We start from the raw sequence: 21,868 nt of genomic DNA, 5'->3' as shown, positions 1-21,868 counted from the left end.
ACCTCCTCAATTATACAAAGAACCAAACCTAAAGCCGCTGAGATATATATCAAAACATTTGCAACTTTCAACTTCATTACCACAATACCTAAAAAGAGAGAACAATCTTCCAGAGATTGTTCCACTCGTCTATGCGCTAATCACCAGCGTCACCGTCTCCTTCTCGGTGACCGTGGCAGTAGGCTGGTCCTTTTCCGTCACCGTCACGGTAAAGTACACGGACACGGTGGGGACGCCGTCGACCATGATGGTGGTGGCGTGGGCGTCGTCGCCGGTCCTGGTGATGGCCACCTTCTCCTGGCCCTTCTCGGGGCTCTTGCTCTTGTCCTTGTCTTGAGCATCGCCGGCATTAGCTGCTTCCGTGGCCGCCGGGGCCGGAGCTGCGCTACTTTCCAGGCCGTCGATGGGGATGAGCTCGATGGGCGTGGGCTCATCGCTGGAGGGGGCAGAGGTTGGCTGGGTGTCGCCGGGCTTCTTGATAGACTTTGTGAGAGTTGTGCCGCCGGGCAAGGAGGGGGCGGCAGTGGGCTGCTCAACAACGGGAGCGGAGGTGGGTGGTTGTTCTTGAGCGGGTTGAGTCGGCTGCTCAGGGATCGGCTGAGTAGGCTGAACTGGTTGTTCCTGAGCAGGTTGAGTTGGCTGCTCCGGCTGGGCGGGCTGTTCTTGAGCTGGCTGAGAAGGCTGCTCTTGAACGGGTTGCGTGGGCTGAGCAGGCTGTTCCTGGGCCGGCTGGGTAGGCTGAACCGGGGCAGGTTGAGTTGGTTGCTCAGGAATAGGTTGAGAAGGCTGCTCTGCAACAGGTTGGGAGGGCTGTTCCGCAACGGGCTGTGTGGGTTGAGCTGGCTGTTCCTGGGCGGGCTGAGTTGGCTGTTCAGGAACAGGTTGAACCGGTTGGGTTGGTTGCTCTGCAGCAGGTTGAGTGGGTTGCTGATAGACAGGCTGGGACGGCTGCTCAGCAACGGGTTGAGTAGGTTGAGCCGGTTGTTCCTGGGCTGGCTGGGTAGGTTGCTGAGAGACAGGCTGCTCTTGGGTGGGCTGGCTAGGCTGTTCCTGAACAGGTTGAGTTGGCTGGGCAGGTTGCTCCTGAACAGGCTGGCTTGACACATGGTTGATGGGGAACTCTGTCTGTACGGGGGCAGGCTGGGCAGGCTGCTCGTTAGCCGGCTGGCTAGGCTGTTCTTGAGCGGGCTGAGAAGGCTGCTGGGCAGCAGGTTCGGTGGTCGGCTGAGGAGCACCATCGTCGATAGTGACGATAGTAGTGACCGTCACCACGGGAGGGTTAGGCTTCTGCTGAGCCGCCGATGTAGTTGCTGGCAGCCCCTCGTCGTTTCCGTTACTCGGCTGGCCGTTCTCACTGTTACCGCCACCAGTGCTAGGGCTTCCACCCAGGATCTTGCCCGCCAGAGTCGGGTCCTCGCAGGCGATTCTGACACCATCAGGGACGTTGGACATGGGCAGAGCAAAGCACTTCTCCTCAGCATTTCCGCAGGCCCGGAGGTCGTAGGCACCCGCGCTGTTGCAAACGGCAATCTGACCGTTGATACAAGCAGCCTGGCCAGCCATACAGGCAGACTCAGGGGTCAGACCGGCGAAGTTCTCATTGTACTCCCGTGCCTTGACTACGTTGCTAGCGTAGGCAGCGGCGGGGATGGTACTGGTTCCCGTGGGGATACCACCGGGGTTAACGGTCGGGACCGCTGGGTCAGGCTCGCCAGTAGGAACGATCTTGTTCGCCGATGAGGTCTCGGGGGAGGATGGGTCCGAGACGACGACGGTGCTGGTGGGAGGAGCAGCGGCGGGCTGAGTGTTGGAGTCAGGAACTGAAGGCTGAGCAGCCGCCGAGGATGAAGCCGGGGCATCAGGTTGCTCTTGAGCAGCAGAGGTAGGGACCGGAGCACTAGGTTGTTGAGCCTCAGAAGTCGGAGTAGGATTCTCGGGCTGTGCCGGTTGCGAGCTCGGAGCCGGAGTGTCAGGCTGCTGAACCACCGAGGTCTCAGCCGGAGCAGTTGAAGCCTTGGCCTCAGAAGTAGGGACAGGGTTGTTGGGTTCCGCCGGCTGAGACGTGGGGGCTTGGCTGCCGGGCTGGTCTGCTTCAGAAGTCGTGGCAGGTGTTTCGGGCTGAGCTGGAGCGGCAGATGAAGTTGGGACACCGGGTTCCTTGGGCTCAACCACGGAAACAACACTAGTAGTAGCAGTAGCTGGCTCAGACTCAACTGCCGAGCTTCCAGGAGGCACGACCGTGGAGAAGACAGGGGCGGGCTCGCTGGGCTTGGCGATGGACTCAGTAGAGGCCGCGGCGGTAGAGCTGGGAGCATAAGCCTGAGATGTCTCGGCGGCAGAAGTTGCTTGCTCAGGAGGAGGCACCGTTTTAAACAGCGGCTCCGATTCGGTTTGCTCCTTGGCTGGTGCACTTGAGGTAGCAGGAGCGGAAGGCACCTCAGGGGCTGTGGTCTTCTCAGCTGGAGCAGACTCGGTCTTGACTTCAGACGAAGGCTTCATGTCGCCGAGGTCAACGCTCGACTGAAGACTCTCGGTGCCTGTAGCCTCGGGCTTCTGGGCAGACATGGTAGGAACTTCTGCGGCGGCGGTGGTCTCACCCACAGCGGGCTCAGAGCCAGGAGCCATCTGGCTGGAAGTCTCAGCCTTGCTCGTCGTCTCATTCTCGGCGGGGGCAGATGTGGTATAGTTAGGCTCCTCGGCAGAAGAAGACGCGGGCTGAGTGTTGACTGGCTCCTTGGGCACGATCGAGGTTGTCAAGATTGGGACAGAAGAGGCTTGTGTGTTGGACACAGGCTCCTCGGGCGCCACTGAAGTCGTCTCGACGGGAGCGGAAGGCTGCTGAGATTCCGACTCGGGCTGCTTGGGCACAATAGAGGTTGTCACGATCGCAGGAGAAGACTCTTGCGTGTTGCCAGCTGGCTCCTCAACCACGGCTGAAGAAGTCACAGCCGGGGCAGAAGACTCTTGTGAGTCGGATGCAGGCTCCTGAGGTACAATAGAAGTCGTCAGAATCGAAGGAGAAGATTCCTGCGCGCTGCTGGCGGGCTCCTCAGGCGCAGCGGAAGACGTTACCGCTGGGGCATAAGACGTCTGTGGGTCGGATGCAGGCTCCTTAGGGACAATAGAAGTCGTCACGATAGCTTCTGAGGGGTTCTGAGTAAAAGCAGGCTGCTCCACAGACTTTTCTGAAGTCTGCTCAGCAACTGTCGTAGGCGCAGGAGCATCGGTGGTCTGGTCGATGGGGATAACCTCGACAGGCTCGGCAGGGCCCTCGGCATCCTTCTCGCCGTTCGGAGACTGAGAGGCGAAGGACTGAGGGATATTTATGTCTGAGTCCAGAGTCGAGAAAATGGGTCGCGGGGTCGACTCGCTGTCTTGGCCTGAGCCATCGGACCTAGAAACCTCGTGTAAGTCATGATGCTCCACACTTTCACGGCAATGAATACATACCCATGGTCAGCCGCAGTAGGGGCAGCTTGTGTGTTTTCATTTCGAATATCTAGGAAAGCTCCAGGAGCTCTTCGGGCTCTGCCGATATAGTCAGAAACGGTTCTCAATAAACGAGTTCCACGTACATTCTGCCAGTCCAGATAGGGCCAGCCTGGGCGGACTGAGCAGCTAGAAGAAAGGACAGGGCTACTACGAGCCCATTCCTGTTGTACCGCATTTCGGAAAGTATTATACGGACAGTCGAAGGGAAGATATGAGAGAGAGTAAAAAAGAAAAGGAACGTGTTGGTCAAATCGAAAAAAGGTTCGGCCGTGTAGTTCGTTCGATCGTCGGGTCGAGTTTCGTTTCGTTTCGAAGGGGTATAAGATCCAAGATTCGTAAGTGACACCAAAGGTCTTTACGACCTCTTTTTTGCTTCCTCCTTCCCCAGAGCCAATTAAGTGTAAAACGGTTTTGTTCTCGATTCGATCAAAGGAGGACAACTTGTCACAGCGGATGACAAAGGAAGCTGATACACCAAAGAAAGGAAACTTTTTCCGAAACAGCCGTGAAAGAGAGATTGATGATGTCAACGGGTCGTGAAAGAGAGATGTTGAACAAGAGATAGATGAAAGAGAGTTGCACAGATAGATAGGAAACAATGACACAAAAGGAAACAGAGGAAAAGAAGATTGAGAGGAAACCATTCAGAGAATATCTCGAGGTGTTAGTGAGGTATGTATGCCCGCTCTGCTGCCCTGCCCTGCGCTGTGACCTGACCCTGACCCCCCAGGGCCAAGACACATCGCCCAGCATCACGACAACGGCGGCAGCAAAACTCGTCTCATGGGGCGTCGGATACCATCTCATCGTATCGTGCAGCGAGAAGCTTCCCCCATGCCACTTGGTGGCCAGTCCATCTCGCCCATCCAGTCGCCAGTCTCACGAGGCGCCCAACCCAAAACAGAGCCAGGGAGAGCCTGGGGTTCCTAGGGACAGCAATGAAACTGTCCGACAACTCTGGGCCAATCACGTGTAGGGCTCCTGCCTTGAAAGCTTAAGCGCGCTGTTTCGCAACTTCCCTGACCCCACACGCGCGGCTCGCTATAATTGGCACCCCTGCCGCTAGCGTGGGTTTTACACAGGTACCAGGGTACCTACATTAGGGCCCTTCCGGTAGCGGCCAGCGGTCGGCGTGCGCTGTCGGCCAATCATGCCTTCCCCACTGTACCTGCGTTGCGGGCGGCTCTGCACAACCCCAGCCCAATCGATTACTCCCACCTGTCGCATGCCTGATGATGCCCTCACCCGAGCAGATACGATGGCCCCTCAAACATTAGCCAGAAAAGAAGAAAGGTCAGGCCTTATTCGGGCCAGTCGACCCATTTGTGGCTCTGTGGCTAACACGCTGGCCTGCACGGTCTGGACCGGATCAACCCAATCAATTCCCCTTTTTGTTCCCTGATCCCGGATGCATATCCTGAATGGTTACGGATGTCGAGCTTGTCGTCCCCGAAAAGCTTGGCCTGACTCCATCCATCGCCGCAAACTGCCATAGCCGCCCGAGGCCCTTCACCGTCGACCCAAATTACCCAGTCGAGGCTGAGTCTTTTAGTACTGAAGCTACTAAAGACACGAACATGTCGTTTCTTCTTCTGCTCTGCCGTTGTTTCAGCCCTTGCCTGGTTCCATTCCATGGATGCTTGCTTTCCTCATGCTCATGCTCATTTCAGTTCATTTCGTACAGTATTTTTACACGTCAGAAACGCCACCCGCGTCTATATGCCACCGTTCAGATGCTCCCAGCGTGGTATTCTAGTAACAGCCACACCGTCTGCACCGATTGCGCCTCCACCATGTCGCCTAATCAGACCTATAGGCCCTTTTCCCAAGGTCTTTCAGGTGCTGTGGATCCAGAGCCTCCCGCTTGGTCTCTGTCCAGTCCACCTCTAGGTCGCCAATGTCCATGGCCCAGCCCTCATTCTCAGCCCGCCGCGTCGTCCTTCTTCGCCGTATCCATCGGAGAACCTCACTCAGCTCCCGATTAGAGTTACTGTGATGCCGTCCGTCTAGGTACCCTTCCACCGTTGCATCGTCGGGCCACTCCCAATACACCCCGTGTGTGTTAAAGTCGGTTAGTACCGCGTCTAGCTTCGTCTGTGTTATCATGGGCTCCGCAAACGCGCGGAACACACACAGCGTCTCGAGCATGTCCAGATCGCGGGGCATCTCATCCAGATCTTCCATTTCCTCCCGCAGCCTTGTAGGGCTCCATTCTCGGATGAGCCATTTCATCACCTCGGCCATCTCCTCAAACTCTCCCGCAAAGGCCAGCGCCAGCATCAGGTCGTGGGCGTGCGGCGCCATCACGGGATCTCGACGTGCTCTCATGCCATCGAGAAGCGACACATCGGTAATCTCCCCCTGCCGCACCCTGTCTTGCTCCTGGAGCACTAGGCCGTAGAAGAAGGCCTTTATTCGTGAACCAGCCGACCTGATCAGGGACAGTGCCGAGTCATCCCACACCGGGCTCACCTTTCTAGACGCAACGCCCGCCTCCTCAGCGCCAATGTCGTATAGAACGGCGAGCGCGCTCAGGTCAGCACTATTTGTTTCCACAGCCGCCGACAGCTTCTCTACCTCCCGTCGCAAGATCTTGCGCAGGGTTAGTGTGAACCGGTTGAACAGGAGAAGGGTCATGCCATGAGTAGATTCAATGCGATCCACAAGGTGCAGCAGCAATCGAAGCTGGGCTTCGAGGCTAAGCTTCAAGCCATAGTGATGCTGACCCAAGTTCTTCAGGATTGGCGCCCAAATATACGAGGCCCAGTTCTGATTCTTGCGACTGAGACGGGCCTCGGCCAATCTAATGGCACGTAGCATATTCCGACCTCTGTAGCTGGCATTTTTGGAGCAGACATCAATGTATGCCGAGAAGACGGGGAGGGGAATGGTCTTGAGTGCATCAGCTATCGGGCTGGGCGATGTCAGGTTCGCATAGTTCTGCTGTGGAGTGCTGGCATCAAGCAGATACTCGTGGGCCTCATCGAGACTGTGAGCATTCGCCACCAGAACCGTGAGACACTGTTCGTCTGGCCTGAGCTTCTGACGTCTCATCATCCCGTAAAGCTCCGCTGGTGTCGGGGGTTGCAGCCGAGACTTTTCGAGCTCCGTCAAGTTGGCTTCCTCTTGCGTGGGATAGTTGAGCGTAGTGTCTCCCGGTAGACTACTTGAATCAGGTTCGGCTTCGCGAGCGAAGAGCCTCTGAAACATGGCAGCGTATTCGTCCAGACCTGGTTTCATATCAGGCTTGGGGGGGTGCCTGAATCTCTCCCATGCTTCATGAGCGTTTCGTGTCGCCTTGATAGAGGCCGCCCAAGCAGCGAGGTCGCGATCTGGGCCAAGCTGCCTCCGTTGCTGGATTGTAGGTGTCCCATCATGGGCCATGCCTTGCAGAACATCGAGCGCAAAGTCAACTTCGCCCTTAGGAAAACCAGCTTCCTGCATCATCATTCCTGCCCGAACCACTCGGGTCCAGCTGTCGTCTGGCTCCATCACCTCGTCCATACCGTCTCCCGGTTGTAGATAAGGCGGCCAAGTCTGTGAATGACGTCTTGCGCTGTGAACCTCGTCCCTGTTCTTGGGCATTCCGGCCAGCACCGCTCTGATTGCCTTGAATCCGGTCCTGTCCACCAACAGCGCGGTCGGGAGGCCCCCAGACATGCCCAATAGAATCCGCTGGGCCTCCCAAATGTAGGCGTAGGGTATTGACTTGCGCTGAGGTCCAGAGCCCGTACGTCCAGCCACAGCATTGAGCGCCGTGTTGAAAAACTTGCATTGAGCGTGATACGTCTCTTTGGGGTTTCCAGACTTGGCTTCATAACGCATGATGAAATCCGCCGCGGCATCGGCCAATTCCATCAACCGCCTCGGCTCTATTCGTCGGCAGTGAAAAGCCAACCTTTCCATAATCTGTGTGAAGTCCTCTGGTGCAAACTTCCTCATGGCTGTCGCTGCCCGACCAGCGTACTTCTTTACGGCAGATGTGGGCTCAGTCTTGTCGGTTGTGTCCCTTAATCGCTTCTTGACGTATTGAATAATGCCGTCCAGAGTCGAAATTTCAGTGAAAGAAGAGCTCAGCCTCAAGAGATAGCTGAGGATAAAGGTGGGCTTTGGCTGATCATCCTCCAAGAATAGCCGGCACCTCTCTTCATCACTTTCGGCAAAGAGAATGTTCATGTACTTGTTCAGATTCTCTTCTGTATGCCCGTTGTGATGAAGGACGCTCATCAAATTGTCCCATTGTTCCTTCGGAGGCAGTAAGTCGGTCATGTCCTCGTTGTTCTCTGGATCGGCCTCGACCTGTTGATAAAGGTCCATCTGAATCAGGACAATCGGTAGGCGCATGCTGCGAATAGCGGCAATTTGTCGCTGCATGCTCCGGTTCGGTCGTTCGGTAGCAAGATACTGACGGAGGAGAACAGCTGGACTCTGATCGCTCCATCCTTTCTGCATCTTCAGTCTCCGTTCGACTTTGTGGCGCAGGTAGTTCTGCTCGAATACCGGCCCGGTTCGACGAGTCCTCTGCGCTCTGTTCGATTCATGGTGCTCCTGGTCTTCTAGTTGATCGATACCTTCGCGCTTCTTCTCGGCGGCGAGCTGTTGTCTCAACCCAGCGATGGGGCGGTGATCCCAAGTTCGACGGCCGCTAAGTATCTCAGACTCGATACTTTCCGATGTCGACGCATATCGGCGAGTCGCATGCGGATGTAGGGAACAAGCAATCTACGAGCAATTGCTATCAGCGCAACGCTCTACCGAGCAAGGATCTCGGACATACCTTGGCGTGGATTGTCACATTTTGCGACACCTGCCACCCTCGCCTCAACTCCCGAGTGGCGCTTCTCAGCATTTCTCCCTCATGTCTCCGAAGCCGGAAATTTTATATCGGAGGGGATAGGGCGAGCGAGACCGGGCTGTCTGTTCGTGTAATCCAGGATCTATTGATGGAACCAAGTCGGCCGCGGGATGTTTAACAATTTGCATGCGCCAATCGGGGTTATTGGATTACCAGGTCCCAACTTTAATTACCAGCCAATCCTGACGATGGAAGTCAAGCTCCAGCATTCGGCATCACGAGACGGTACTCGGCCGAGAAGGATGAAACAAAGAATAGGTAGAGTTCCTTTATTGGGTTTTTCAGTTTCTATGTTCGTTTATGCGTTGGTTTCATATAGATTCACCAGAAGCCTGCCCTTTCATTCGCAGACCTTTTCCGATTCATCTCATAGCTCCCCAGTCCAAAAGAAACAAGGTAAAGTCACTTTTCCTTTTCCTTTTTTGCTTCTACTTTTGTATGATATGGCTTTCCGTAGATACACCAGGAACCAGCCTTGAGTGCTTTTCTCTCTCAGTTATCTTGTGACTCCTTGTTCTTCTTGCTCTCCTTTTCCTCCTCGGCCTTGTCCTTTCGCTTCTGGACCACCTCCCAGTTGTATACTCTAGCAATGGCGACCTCCATGGTCTACAAGTACTTGATCAGCAACTGTGCTGCGGGACCTGGAAACACATATGTGAATATACGTACCGTGATCTGTTCACGAAGAAAGTCCAAGTCCTCCTCGCAGTTCGACAAGCTCAGCTTCGCCGTCGACAGCTTCGAGCCCAGCAGCGTCTCGGCCTCATCTATAGGATATGACAACATCACATTGGCCTAAACCGAGTCAGCCTCATTCACGCACACCTGTCACGTGTGTAACTGTACCCCAAGCCAGATGTAGACCTCCTCAGTCGCGGGGATATTCGCCTTCGAATACAGCGTGTCGTTAAGCTCAAACGTCGTCTCTATCGGCTCATCATCCTCCTATGCCGCCTGTCAGTTGGGGTATCTTGAAGCAGTCGCGCAGCCCAAACCTTTCTTAGCTTGAGGAATTTGACCGAGTCGAGAGTCTTCTGAATGTCGGGAATCTTCTCCTTGAGGCCCCCCATCCGCTTTTGCAGGTTCATCTCCATAAACTGGTACTTGCTGCCCGCCATCCACCGTCAGCACCTGTCCCATCGCCGCGCCTGGGTTTCCGAAGACCTGCGAGTGCCGTCTGGCTTCTCTGTCCGTCCGGATCGTCAAGAACTTACGAGATCATTTCTTGGAAGCTTCGCAGGGTAGGTTCGACGTCTTCTCGGGTGGTGACGTAGTCCTCGACCTTATCGACGAACGGGGCGTAGGGGATGCCCCGCGGATTGGTGGGCGTAGCATCTTTACTGTTCAGAGTCAGCGGTTGCGGGGGAATCGAGACATGCAGCTCCTTTGTGCGCTCACCTTGACGCCGCCGCCTTGCCTTGTGTCGCCATGTTGCTGGTATGGACCCGTCGAGAACAGGGCGAGGTATGGAAAGCTGTTGTTGGGCGAGCACAGGTGGGTTTTGCGACAAGGTGACATTTCGTCAGTGGGGGATTGACCGAGGTGGGGTTCACCGAGGTGAGCGGTGAGGAGGGGTATTCTCATGGAGCTCATGGGTCTGTTTCTGGGTGCCTAGCTACACTCTACTCGTATTCCATTCTTCTGTCTTAAGACTAAATTGTTCAATTTTGCGATCGAGAACGATAGAGAATATACTGAATATCCTCAATACCACATAGCAAGGTTGCTGCGCCAAATACCCGCTCCCGTGCACCAGCTGGGAATAGAAAACAGCTTCACTCTTAGGATGGATTATTGGGAAACGATCCAGCAGACTTGAGAGCAACAATTGTCAGGCCTACAGTCTCCGAGAGGTGGTTCTCCACCCCTCTCTCTAGAGTATTGTCTCTCAACATTCTTAACCAAATGATTCATTGTTGGTAACAATAGATGAATGCAATGAAGCTCCATTCTCATCCCATTCCCCTAACCGAAAATAAACCCGCTATTTCTTGTGAGCTACCACCAACGCCTGTCAAGAAAGTCTTCAAACAAGCAGATGACGTGCGACCCAATCGACATAAACTCGTGTAGCATGATCCAGCGCAATCATGAGTAAAAGCGCATCCACCAGGACTAAATCAGCAAGGAAGTAACCACTTTAGTCCGTCCGCTTCTTCCCTTCTCCTAAGTCGCCAGTTTCAGCGCTTTTGTCACCACCTTGGGCGGCAGTGTGGGCCTCGGGGCTCTCCTCCTCGTCCCAGTCATCATCAATCTGGTTCTCGTCCCAGTTGTCAACCTCCTCCTCCAAAGTTCGAGACCGGCTAGGGGCCTCGACGACGCCAGTCTCGTGGCCCTCCCCAAGCTCGACATCACCCTGGTCCTCGCCCGGGACGGCAGTGTACCGTCTGCGTTGTCTCTTTCGCTCGAGCATGCGCTTGTGGTACCAGGTGCAGAGACCAAGACCAGCAAAGCTTCCAAAGATATTTGCAACAATATCATACAAGTCGAATTCCCGGCCATTGTCAAGGAAGCCCTGTACAAATTCGGAGCCGACGCCGAGCACGAGAGTGCATACGACCAAAGTCATGTTCAAGGTACGCCGGCGGCTGGTGTCGACAACCCAGTAGAAGACGGTCGTAAGGAGGAATAGAGTGAAAAAATGGAGCACTTTGTCGTTGACATATTGGCCGAGCTGAACCGTTGTCAAGCCGGCGTAGGCGGCGATAAATAATAGCAACACGAATGCGCCTAGGGGGCTGTCAGTTTCATACAAGCCATTCTTAGTCCACGCCAGATTCACGATCGGGAGAGCACAATCGAGCCCAACCCCAGCAGAGAATCAGCGCGAACATACGGTGATGACGTACCTGCGAAGGGAAGTCGTATTCTCATGGTGGATAACTGGAGCTGAAGAAGGTAGAGTTTGAGCAAAGCCGGGGCGTGACGTTAAAGCACGTCAGTCTTATACACTAAAAAGTGTTCTGATTGAAGTTGACGCCCGGCTGGATAGGTAGCGTGTGGTTGACTGAAGCAACTCTTCAAGAATGAAGGTGGAGGGACGTGAGGGCGAGGTTACGACAGCTATTCCGTTGGCGGAGAGGCTGGGATCAGGAGCTCTGACCAGGCACAGAACAAGGGAGCTGCCACATTGCATCTGTGGCTTGCGTCAGGCTATGTGGCGGTGCAGGTCCAGAACGACAGGGATCGTACCAAAGGTACCAATTGAAAGGTAACAAATGGGGTCGATAACGCGGGAACTTGATGCAAGCCGTGGCAGCCCCAGGCGCAGTAGCTCCGTTTTTACTTGGCAATTTGGTGCCTTTTCATATTGGTGCTGGTGATCTCATGGACCCCATCCCACTGCAAGGCACTTCCCCATGTTCCCAATCTCGTGTGTGACTGGTTGAAGATGATCTGGGGTGGAAGAAAGCTGGCTTTGTTCCTTGGGGTCAACCTGCGGTGTTTGTGAGCAGCATATGAGGGGGGAAACGTTGAGAATCGGGCATAGTCGATTGTTTGGAGGAAGCATGAACGAGGACAATAGGGAGTGTCGAGCACAAAGTATCCAGCATAGGATAAATGGACGCTGGGCAACCCAAACAGTCTTCACCATCAATACAACAAGGTGCTGGAATAGCAGACCCCGTGCATGGCTCACGTGACTGTTCCAATGACCCAGATGACAAAGACAGCGGAGGTCCTTGTACATCATCGGCCCCGAAACGGAGCCCCAGTCACGGAGTACGGAGTACGTCCCGGACAAACGACCTGAGGGGAGACCGTGCCGAGTGTCGTTTAAACGCGTCAAGAAACAGATACGGAGCAGTGATTCAACAGGCCGAGGACTGTTTTCACAGCGTCAATCGCCCTACAGCACTGTGTCTTGGCGGGCCTCCTCCTGAATCGGCCTCTCCAGGTCCTCGGTACCAGTACCTCTCCCCCGCGAGCCCCCGCGAAAGTCAGCACAACCGCCCTGGAAGCCCGCCTGAAGAGGCCTAGCAGCCTACCAGTCCAGCGCGCGCCAGCTCAGTCAAGGAAAAGTCTCCGCTTCGGGAAAGGTGCAAGCCTCCCCCCAAATCCTCAACCTCACCTCTTGAACAGACGACAAAACGGCCCATCGCGATCCATCAAAACAACGCCTTCCCCTTGGCTATTCGTCGCGAAACTCGGCCCGCCATCTCTGTCGATGTCGCTCTTTTGTCCCATGCAGTCTTGATCCTCCCAATCGCCCTCGGTCCGGCCGCACGCGAGCGCATCTCGTTGCGCATGGCGACTCGCGCCCCGTCGTCGCTTCCATCGCCCCGGGCCCATCATGTCGCTCCCCAACGGCCAGTCCGTCTGGCATCCTCCCTCCTTACAGCATGCAAACAGCAATAGAAGTCTACCGCATCTCGATGATGTTCCTGCGCGCACGCAGACCCCCGTCGATAACTCGGTCACATTGATGCCTGAGGCACCACTTGATATCGAGGAAGAGAATCGACGCGCCCTCTTCGCCGATCTGTATCGCAAGACCGAGGACAAGGTCGCGCTGCTCTTTGGTGAGGATGGCTCATACAACTATACCGCGATCAACGCTCTCCGCCGCCTGCCGGCCGCCTCCGCCACCATTATCCCTCCCGCGACCGATCACGAGCCCATCAAAGAGCCTCCGCTCAAGAAGGCAAAGCGAGCCATCGATGAGGATGACTACGACGACGATGACGAAGAAGAGGATGAGCCCGCGCAACCCGCGCCCAAGCCGCAGTCTTCCGCCGCCGCCGCCGCCGCCAACACGCTACTCTCCCCCTCGAAATCAGGGAGCTCGCCAGTTCACTCGGTGACATCACCGGGCAAGCAGGGCGACAAGTCCAAAGATAAACCCGGCGAAGATGCCATCAAGAAATTGGAAGAGGCTCGCACAGCCACCGAAGAGGCAGCGCGTAGGAGCTTCCACACCATATTTCATACTCTCGAAAATGACCGTGCGGCTATGCTTGAGCAGCAGCAGCTGGAAGACTCCGAGAAGCAACTCCAAGCCGAAATGGATCACAACCACCACCCAAATCACAGCCACAACCATGCCCCGAATCAAGGTTCCCTCAGCAGCGCGAATCTCGGCGCTTCCAGTCTCACCCTGAAGCATCTCATCGCCCGGATAGACATGAAGCGAGACCAAGTTCGCGCCTCTGATGCAGAATTGAGACTTCTCATGAATGAGGTCCGCAAGAATCGGAGTAAATGGGCTAGCGAGGAGAATGTGAACCAGGAAGAGCTCTACGAGGCACTAGAAAAGGTCTTGACGGAGCTCAAGGCGCATACCGAATATTCAACTCCCTTCCTGAACAGGGTCAACAAGCGAGATGCCCCAAACTACTACAACTGTGAGGCACCAAGCCCAACCAAGCCCCCGCGCCGCTAACATTTACCAGTCATCAAGAACCCCATGGACCTCGGTACCATGACCAAGAAGTTGAAGAGTCTAACATACAAGTCCAAGGCCGAATTTGTCGTGGATCTTAACCTGATCTGGGACAACTGCCTGAAGTTCAATCAGGACATGAATCACCCGTTACGGCGTATGGCGAATGGAATGAGAAAGGAGGCAGAGAAGCTCATCCCCCTGATTCCCGACCTCGTCATCCGCTCCCGGGCCGAAGTTGAAGCTGAAGAGCGGCGAAAACAGAACGGCGGCGATGACGACGGCGGAGACGACTCTGACGATGAGCCCATCATGTCATCGCGCGGCCGCAAAGCCGGCTCAAAGGGGACAACCAAAGCCCGAAAAGCACACAACGAGAAGGAAGATACACCAGCCATTGATCAAAAACCCATATTACAAGTGAACGGTCTTCTCGGAAAGGTCAGGGAGGGCTCTGAAGTAGACGGAAGCAACGGGTTCGCCACTCCGATCGCTGGATCAATCACACCAGGCGGTGTTAACGGCCACTCGGGAATTGCGAGCAACGCCGATGCCATGGATATTGATGGGCCAAGTCTCAACGGAATGGCTTTGAACTCGGCGTTTGGAGAGGCTGCTGAGCAAGCATACGAGGACGAAGAGTACAAGGTCTGGAAACAAACGACTAAGAAAGACCGAGCTCTGGTGGCCAAAGAGCGATACCAACTCTTCAAGGACAACAAGTTCAACGTCGAGGCTCCTGCATTGGTCCGTACCAAGAATGGGATGCGACGGTTCCTGAAGCGCCAGAGAGAGGCAGAGGCACAGGGCATCATCACGAATGCCCAAGCAAACTCGGCCGCCGTGGCCACAAAGGACGGGGCGACGAAACCAACCGAGACCCTGGCTGAGGAGATTGAGGAGGAGGCGGAGAAGGTGATCCCAGACTATTACGATGCCCAGAGCAACATCCCCGACATTCACCCAAAACTCCAGTGGATTGAGGATGGAGAAGGGCAAGTCATTAATCAACACGAGGACTTCCTCCGCCTGGTTCCCGCTGGGGGCTTCGTTGCGCCGCAGAGTCGCTTAACCAAAAAGATGGACGAGAACATCCACCAAATCCAGGAAACAAGAAAACTGGCAACAAGGATTTCGGTGATCAAGCAGATGCAAGTCCAGACTCAGGTAAGATTCTTCTGGCTCGCAACAATGGACTCTACTAATGACGCTTAGGTGTATACGAACCAATTCCCCAAGTCCAACTCGGACCCCTTTGTCGAGCAGGACATTGAACCGCATTTCATATCCGATGATGGTCCTGTAATGGCGCCCGAGACCTGCCAGAATGCACTCAAGCGTTCCATTGCCAAGATTCTCTACCACACTGGCTTCGAGGAGCTCCAGCCTTCTGCTATTGACACCTTCACTGGGGTCGCATCTGATTACTTCCAAAAGTTGATCCGAACATTCAACGTCTATAACCAGTCAGAGAAGAAGGCAGCATCGGCCGCAGAAGGGTCCAAATTCCAACCCCGGTTCACCCCAGAGGAGGTGATCCTGCACACCTTGGATGAGAACGGCCACGACATCGCCTCCTTGGAAGCGTACGCCCGGGATGATATCGACAGACTCAGCTCCAAGCTAGGTGGTCTTCACGAGAGGATGAAGATTCATCTCACAGATCTACTCCGTCCCGCTCTATCTCAGGATGCGGGCGCTGACGGAGTGGGTGCCTTCAAGGATGGCAGTGAGCAATTCGTTAGCGGCGACTTTGCCGAAGATCTGGGCGAAGACTTCTTTGGCTTCCGAGCTCTGGGTCTGGACAAGGAGATGGGACTCGATATGATCTCTGTGCCCCTGCACCTACTGCAGACCCGGGTGCGCAACCAGTACCAGATGCAAACCCAGACGACTGGCGAGGCAACAACCGATCTCTTTGATCCATTGTCGGCTTCAGACCCAGTCACCAAGGAGAACATTCAGGACCAGATCGGACTGGTCAAGAACTTCTTCCTGGCTAAGCTGCACGCTAATGGCGATCAGCCTCTCGTTGAGGATGAAGACCTTCCAACCAAGCAGAAGAAGCCCCGCCCTCGTCTGGGTGCAAGCGGAAAGATCGTCACGGCTCAGAAGCGGTCTCCAAAGGAGCAGATGGCGCTCGCCAAGAAGAAGAAGAAGATGGAGGCGGCAGCAGCCGAGGCCAAGGCCAATGCCTCGCCCGACAAGGGGGCAGCCTCCAATACTCCCGGCAAGAAGAAGTCGATGACGGTAACAACCGGCACAGCGCCCAACCCTGCGGTGCTCGCCCTCGCCCCCAGCATGGAGAGGCGGGACAGCACTCAGAGCCAGGGCAACGCCAGCCAGACGGACAAGGACGACACCATCGGCATGATGAGCCCGGAGAGCATTGCACAGTAGGCCAAGCAGGGCTTCCGGTAACTCGCATCATGGAGGAGAGAGGGCGTTTGTTTACCAAGACACTGTTGCTCGCAACCTTGAATACGATGTGTGCTCAGTTTAGTCCATCCATCTGTCCATTCTATGGAGATGGATGTGGCAGGCCATGTTTACTATTACGCTCAGTTCAGGCCATGTTATCTGACAGCGAAACCAACAAGACAAGAGAGCGTGCAAATCCCATCGAGCTTCTCTTTGATTCACAATAATCATGTATTATTTTCCCCTGCATCTATTTACTCTCAAACATTTCTCATACCCCCAAATATGGCAGCTGCCATTCGAAAGCTGGCATCGTTGCCTCTCCTTGCCTATTATCTCGGTCGACTCATAGCACACATCCATTCGCGGCCTTTGTTTCATCTTCAGGAGGCTTCGGTAAACCAAGCAGTATCTACACGACACAGGGGAGAAGATGAGCATCCTTTGAACGACTACAACAGCACCAAGCGAGATGGATTTATTCGAGATGGCCTCTTTACCCCCCTTTTTTTTTCCTTTGCCCTTCTTTTTCTCTCTCGACATTGGCCATTTGGACAAGAAGACAAAAGCAAAACGTGGAGGGGGTCGGTTTGGCTTTCTTTTCCACAACTGCCCGGCGCACGGAAAGGCTCACGCCAGATGGAAGAAGTGAAGGCGAAGCCCTCGAGGTTTCTTTTTTGTTGTTGCCCGATAACACCCCTTTTTTTATTTGTCTTTGGACTTTGATGAGACCCAGGCGGGCTCTTGTGTTTTGTTATATACGATGAATGGGTGTTTTTTTGTTTCTTGTTTGCTAGAAGGAACTGGATAGCCTGGCTAAGGAAATGTCGGGCTAGGATGGATGGACGAATGGAATGGATCGGATTTGATTGATGTAACGCACGGCTGGGAGATTCAACGAAGGAGATGATGGATACCTTGGGGAGGAGAGAGATGGACGGCCGTGCGGGTTCGAAAGCTGATGTTGAAGGCGGCGTGTTCCAGAGGCTGCTTGCTTGCTTTCTTGGTTAGAATAGGTAGGCAACTAATAAGCCTTGAAACAAACACCACGGTCCATATATTTGGTGATGTGAAGTCGACATATCACGCTCATGACAAGACACAACGACGCACAAAGTTGCTGAAGATTGTTGTATTCAGCTTCAACTGCTTCTCAATGAAGCAGTGATCTAGTCCATCCGAGTCCCTTGCAAAAAAGGGAAGCCCCAGACGACTGATTTGAGAAGATCAAGACAATCCTCTTTGATATCAAAAACTTATAAAGAAACAGAATTTCCCAACTCCCACCACCTTTTTTCCAGCCAAATCCATTTTTTGTTGAAGGATTCCCTCTTTGATATCCCGACCCTTAAAGACCATACGAAAAGCAAACTAGGTATTGCGCCGTGATGAAATGCATGCTGTTGAAACGTTTCGCCGTTTGCCTCATCCATGTTAAATGCGTACGTTGTGTGTTGAATTAGATACCCATCGTCCCAGGGTCATCTTAAGTGAGAGTGTAGACACCTTAGATGCCGGCATCCAAACGCCAGCCCTCAACGGGGAGGGGGAAAGTGTTGCACCAGGCGGCAATCTCCTTCTTGAGCTCGTTGATCTTCTCGACCTCGCCGCTGGCGACCTTGGCCTTGAAGTCCTTGAGCTTGTTGGCCTCCTTGGGCAGGGCACCCTGGACCTCCTTGCAGATCTTGATGGACTCGTCAATGTACTTGGCGACGCGCTCAAACTCCTTCTCGCCGAAGCCACGCGAGGTCATGGCAGGGGTACCAATGCGGATACCGCAGGGGGTGAGGGCGCTCTTGTCGCCGGGGATAGAGTTCTTGTTGCAGGCAATGTTGATCTGCTCAAGGACGGCCTCGACACGGGCACCGTCGAGGCTGTGCTGGCGGAGGTCGACCAGGACCATGTGGCTGTCAGTGCCGTCAGAGACGAGCTTGTGGCCGAGGGTCTTGAAGGTGTTCTCCAGGGTCTTGGCGTTGGAGACGACCTTCTCCTGGTAGGCCTTGAAGTCGGGGCTGGCAGCCTGCTTCAGGGCAACGGCCAGGGCAGTGATGGTGTGGTTGTGGGGGCCACCCTGGTGACCAGGGAAGACGGAGAAGTTGATGGGGCCCTCGAGGTCGTAGAGGGTCTCCTTGCCGGTCTTGGCATCGACGGAGCGGACACCCTTGCGGAAGAAGATCATGGCACCACGGGGACCACGGAGGGACTTGTGGGTGGTGGTGGTGACAATGTCGGCGTACTTGAAGGGGGTGGGGATCACCTCGGCGGCGATGAGACCGGAGATGTGGGCCATGTCGACAACGAGGTAAGCACCGACAGAGTCGGCGATCTTGCGCATACGCTCGTAGTCAATGAGACGGCAGTAAGCAGAGGTACCGGCAACCAAAACCTTGGGGCGGTAGAGGATGGCGTTCTTCTGGAGGGTATCGTAGTCAATGATACCGGTCTCGAGGTCGACACGGTAGGGCATGGTCTCGAAGTAGGTAGAGACAGCGGAGATCCTAGGTATCATGTTAGTCCAAGCTCAGCTGTCCAATTGAGTCTGTCGTCACTCACTTTCGCTGGGGAGTCTGGTAGCCGTGGCTCAGATGGCCACCGTGGGGGAGGTCAAGACCCATGAGACGGCCGTGAGGGGGCATGATGGCCTGGTAGACCTGGAGGTTGGCAGGGGATCCAGAGAGGCACTGGACGTTGACACCCCACTTCTCAGGGTCGAGGTGGAAGGCCTCGAGGGCGCGGCGCTGGCAGAGCAGCTCGATCTGGTCAATGTGCTGGTTGCCACCATAGTAACGAGCACCGGGGTAACCCTCGGAGTATTTGTTGGACATGGGGGAGCCAAGAGCGTCGAAGACGGCGCGGGAGGTGATGTTCTCGGAGGCGATGAGAACGATGGACTCGCGCTGGCGCTGGATCTCATCCTTCTGCGGAGGGTGTAAGCCATTGTCGCCGTGTCAAGTGGCAATGCCAATGCCAATGCTAATGCCAATGGGTCAAGACGTACCATGATGGAGGCGACCTCAGGGTCGGAGTCGAGGAGAGACTTCTCGAGCATCTGGACAGAGGTGAGTCAGTCATTCGATATGTTTGGAGGGGCAATGGAGGGGCAGGGCAGCTTACCTCCTTGTGCGACTCGGAGAGCGCATAGTCGGCAGTGAGGGGAGCCATTGTGATGGTTTGAGGGTGAGGGATCGAAGCTGTCAAGATGTTTCTTGAGAGTGTGGGAGGATGGAATAAAGAGGAGGAGAGGAAGGACAAAAAGGTGTGGGAGGAACGAAGGTAAAAGTAGTTATAGTAGCTCGAGGAAAAATTTCGTTACGGCTCCCGAGCGAGCGAATGCGGCCACACAGAGACTGCACACGGTAAAATACCGAACGGGCGCGGCGGGGTTACTTGGAGGTGCGGGGTCTTTTTCATTGGCGGGGCCTCCGATAATGGGAGATGGACGGTAAGGATGATTCAGAGGTGGGTGTAGCTACCCTGTAGGCTAACGGTTTGTGAGCTGTTTGGCTTGTTTGTTGATATGACGCTGATATTTTCAATTGTTTCAAGTCTTGTACAATATTCATTTATTGGTGTATTTTTCAAGCTGTGTCGTGTCCTTTTCCAGCTGCTGACCGTTAACTGCGTGTAAAGCTTACTATCACGGGTGCTGACTTCATCACCTCCCACCCTCACTCAACCTCAACAACAACCACCATGCAGCGCTGCACATCCCGAACCACACCCAGTCATCGCTCCAACACAACATCCCGATGACACGTCGAGCAAAGAAAATGCCGAACTACGAAGTTTGTCCGCATCTATTTAACGACTTAACCCGAAGCTATTGCAGCTTGACGGCGTGCCATCCCGCAAAGACCGATCACGTTTCTCCAACAAGGTGAAGCACCCCGCGTTGAGATGGGCAACGCCCACACCGACGAGCCTCCCTCAGCTCAGCCACTGGAAATCCACATTTCTCACCCAGCCAGAGCTCCAGACACCAACATCTGCGCCCTTCTTGAGCATCATTGTCTGACTCCCAGTCATCCGAATAGGGCCTAGTCCCCATTCAGCCTTCGTCGGTGTGGCTCAGTTGGTTAGAGCGTTGGTCTCATAATATGACTTGACCTCAGGTCAGGGACATCCAAAGGTCGAGAGTTCGAGCCTCTCCACCGACAAACCTTTTGCCGACGGCCCGTATGGCGTCGTTTCTTTTTTCGTGGGGTTGTCAACTCGCTCCCGTTCTTGAGAGCTTTCCCGAGAGCCGCTCCCCACAAGCACAAGGTCCAGCAACCAGGTGCCCAGTCGGTGTGGCTCAGTTGGTTAGAGCGTTGGTCTCATAGTATGATTTGACCCCAGGTCAGAGTAATCCAAAGGTCGAGAGTTCGAGCCTCTCCACCGACAAAGCAAGCTTGTCTATTCGACAAGCGTCCCTTTTTGTTGTTGCGAGCGACTGAGTGAGTGGCCCTGCATCTTGTAGCGAGAGACACCAGCTCTCGGCAACCGCTGTCAGGCCCACTGGCATCAAACCAAATGCCAGTCTCAGCCAGTAGACGGGTCGATGGCCATGTCTCACCTCGTCTCTCTCTTTTTTTCTCCCCTGGCCCCAAACTCATCATACCTCTCTCTGTTCCACAACTGCATCATTACACAAGCCAAAAAGGACAAGGAGGCTTCGGGCAAAGGTGAGACAGGTAGAGATGTGCAGCGTGTACCGTGCGGTACAGGGCGAGGCAAGGGAGCTTGGGCTGCTCTGTGGCTGTCAGAGCCGTGGATCTAGATTCAAGGGATGTGCACGGCAGCCCTTCTTTATCAGTTTCGGGCCAACCGCCCCAGTGGCGGTCTGTTGTCTGGTTCCTGGTGAATGACAAGATGGCTTTTTGGCGCCGGAATGTGATTTCCAAAAGCCATCACCGCCCCAACGCACGGGAGATGTAGCCGCGGAAAAAAAGCAAGCCACAGAGAGAGTGCGTCAGGTGTTGCCAACCCGGCCAGTTTTAGAATATGCCATCGTCAACAGAGTTCAGCCAGTCCAAACCTATCCAGAGGAAGCTGTTCCTGAGCAACTGACATCGAAGCCTTGAGCGCGTTGACTGAACTGTTGGAAGAGAGGTTGGCCTCCCTGTTACCACGCCGACTCCAAAGTGGCGGCGGCTGATCTGAGACTTTGACGAGCATGATTCTAGAAAGACTGGGGTCGTCATGACAGAATAAAACACTATATTCACTAGCCATTACTCAGGTTAGAGTTCTCGAGGCATAGGGGGATTGGCATGCCAGTGCCCAAGGGACCCTTGGCTATCAATGGGCAGCAACATCTGTGTGTCCAACGAGATCCCGAGACCTAAACCAGGTTCACTAGGGGGAAACAAAGGGCAAGAAGAAAAGAAGAGAAGACAAAAACGATGAAAGCCTATCTGGATCAATGGACAAAGAGTCCAATGGCACAACAGTTAAGAACTCCGGAACATGGTTGACATTGGTCGACAGGCATCTAGTCACATGACCGTGTGACAATGAGGAGACAGCCTCTTCGATGCTGAGGATGAGGTGCTTCAAGGCGATTACGCTAGCACACATGAACAGCTGTACACAGTTAGTGGGTCGGTAGTTGTCAGAGACGGCCTCCTCCAGGCGTGCGTTAGCGGACCCCTTGGGTCTTTGGGGTTAGCCGGTAATGAACGGAGCCGTTCAGGGACTCGGAGGCGATGACGGAGCAAGCTGTCCAAGGACCGTCT

The 21,868-nt window shown here is 54.7% G+C and overlaps 6 protein-coding genes and 2 non-coding genes across 8 annotated transcripts; 3 read left to right on the top strand and 5 right to left on the bottom strand.

Moving 5' to 3' along the window:
* Positions 1 to 129: 129 nt before the first annotated feature.
* Positions 130 to 3,667, bottom strand: LRP88_10427 (uncharacterized protein; the record flags this gene model as incomplete). Its single annotated transcript, XM_083246888.1, has 3 exons — positions 130 to 3,394; positions 3,451 to 3,528; positions 3,576 to 3,667. 3 exons carry the CDS (start codon positions 3,665 to 3,667, stop codon positions 130 to 132), a joined length of 3,435 nt encoding a protein of 1,144 aa, XP_083098001.1.
* Positions 3,668 to 5,292: 1,625 nt separating this feature from the next.
* LRP88_10426 (uncharacterized protein) lies at positions 5,293 to 8,341 on the bottom strand (the record flags this gene model as incomplete). The annotated part of the gene is made up of 3 exons (XM_083246887.1): positions 5,293 to 6,846; positions 6,988 to 8,214; positions 8,270 to 8,341. The coding sequence occupies 3 exons, from the start codon at positions 8,339 to 8,341 to the stop codon at positions 5,293 to 5,295; spliced, it is 2,853 nt and encodes a 950-aa protein (XP_083098000.1).
* Positions 8,342 to 8,839: 498 nt separating this feature from the next.
* LRP88_10425 (tubulin-binding prefolding complex subunit PAC10) lies at positions 8,840 to 9,777 on the bottom strand (the record flags this gene model as incomplete). Its single annotated transcript, XM_083246886.1, has 6 exons — positions 8,840 to 8,953; positions 9,017 to 9,142; positions 9,194 to 9,292; positions 9,343 to 9,454; positions 9,562 to 9,687; positions 9,746 to 9,777. 6 exons carry the CDS (start codon positions 9,775 to 9,777, stop codon positions 8,840 to 8,842), a joined length of 609 nt encoding a protein of 202 aa, XP_083097999.1.
* Positions 9,778 to 10,487: 710 nt separating this feature from the next.
* Positions 10,488 to 11,221, bottom strand: LRP88_10424 (dolichol-linked oligosaccharide pyrophosphatase LLP1; the record flags this gene model as incomplete). Its single annotated transcript, XM_083246885.1, has 2 exons — positions 10,488 to 11,077; positions 11,197 to 11,221. The coding sequence occupies 2 exons, from the start codon at positions 11,219 to 11,221 to the stop codon at positions 10,488 to 10,490; spliced, it is 615 nt and encodes a 204-aa protein (XP_083097998.1).
* A 1,420-nt stretch (positions 11,222 to 12,641) lies between these two features.
* On the top strand, positions 12,642 to 16,130 carry LRP88_10423 (SAGA histone acetyltransferase complex subunit SPT7; the record flags this gene model as incomplete). Its single annotated transcript, XM_083246884.1, has 3 exons — positions 12,642 to 13,692; positions 13,741 to 14,897; positions 14,946 to 16,130. The coding sequence occupies 3 exons, from the start codon at positions 12,642 to 12,644 to the stop codon at positions 16,128 to 16,130; spliced, it is 3,393 nt and encodes a 1,130-aa protein (XP_083097997.1).
* Positions 16,131 to 17,658: 1,528 nt separating this feature from the next.
* On the bottom strand, positions 17,659 to 19,313 carry LRP88_10422 (glycine hydroxymethyltransferase SHM2; the record flags this gene model as incomplete). Its single annotated transcript, XM_083246883.1, has 4 exons — positions 17,659 to 18,649; positions 18,705 to 19,069; positions 19,150 to 19,200; positions 19,266 to 19,313. 4 exons carry the CDS (start codon positions 19,311 to 19,313, stop codon positions 17,659 to 17,661), a joined length of 1,455 nt encoding a protein of 484 aa, XP_083097996.1.
* Positions 19,314 to 20,208: 895 nt separating this feature from the next.
* Positions 20,209 to 20,308, top strand: LRP88_10421. The gene has a single exon. It is a non-coding gene; the product is annotated as a tRNA-Met (tRNA).
* Positions 20,309 to 20,434: 126 nt separating this feature from the next.
* Positions 20,435 to 20,534, top strand: LRP88_10420. Its single transcript has one exon. It is a non-coding gene; the product is annotated as a tRNA-Met (tRNA).
* The last annotated feature ends 1,334 nt before the right edge of the window (positions 20,535 to 21,868 follow it).

Source organism: Fusarium phalaenopsidis, assembly GCF_050370095.1.
Source record: "Fusarium phalaenopsidis strain FUZ10S chromosome Unknown contig_32304, whole genome shotgun sequence".
Taxonomy (NCBI): Eukaryota; Fungi; Ascomycota; class Sordariomycetes; order Hypocreales; family Nectriaceae; genus Fusarium; species Fusarium phalaenopsidis.
This window is presented reverse-complemented; position numbering and strand designations above follow the sequence as displayed.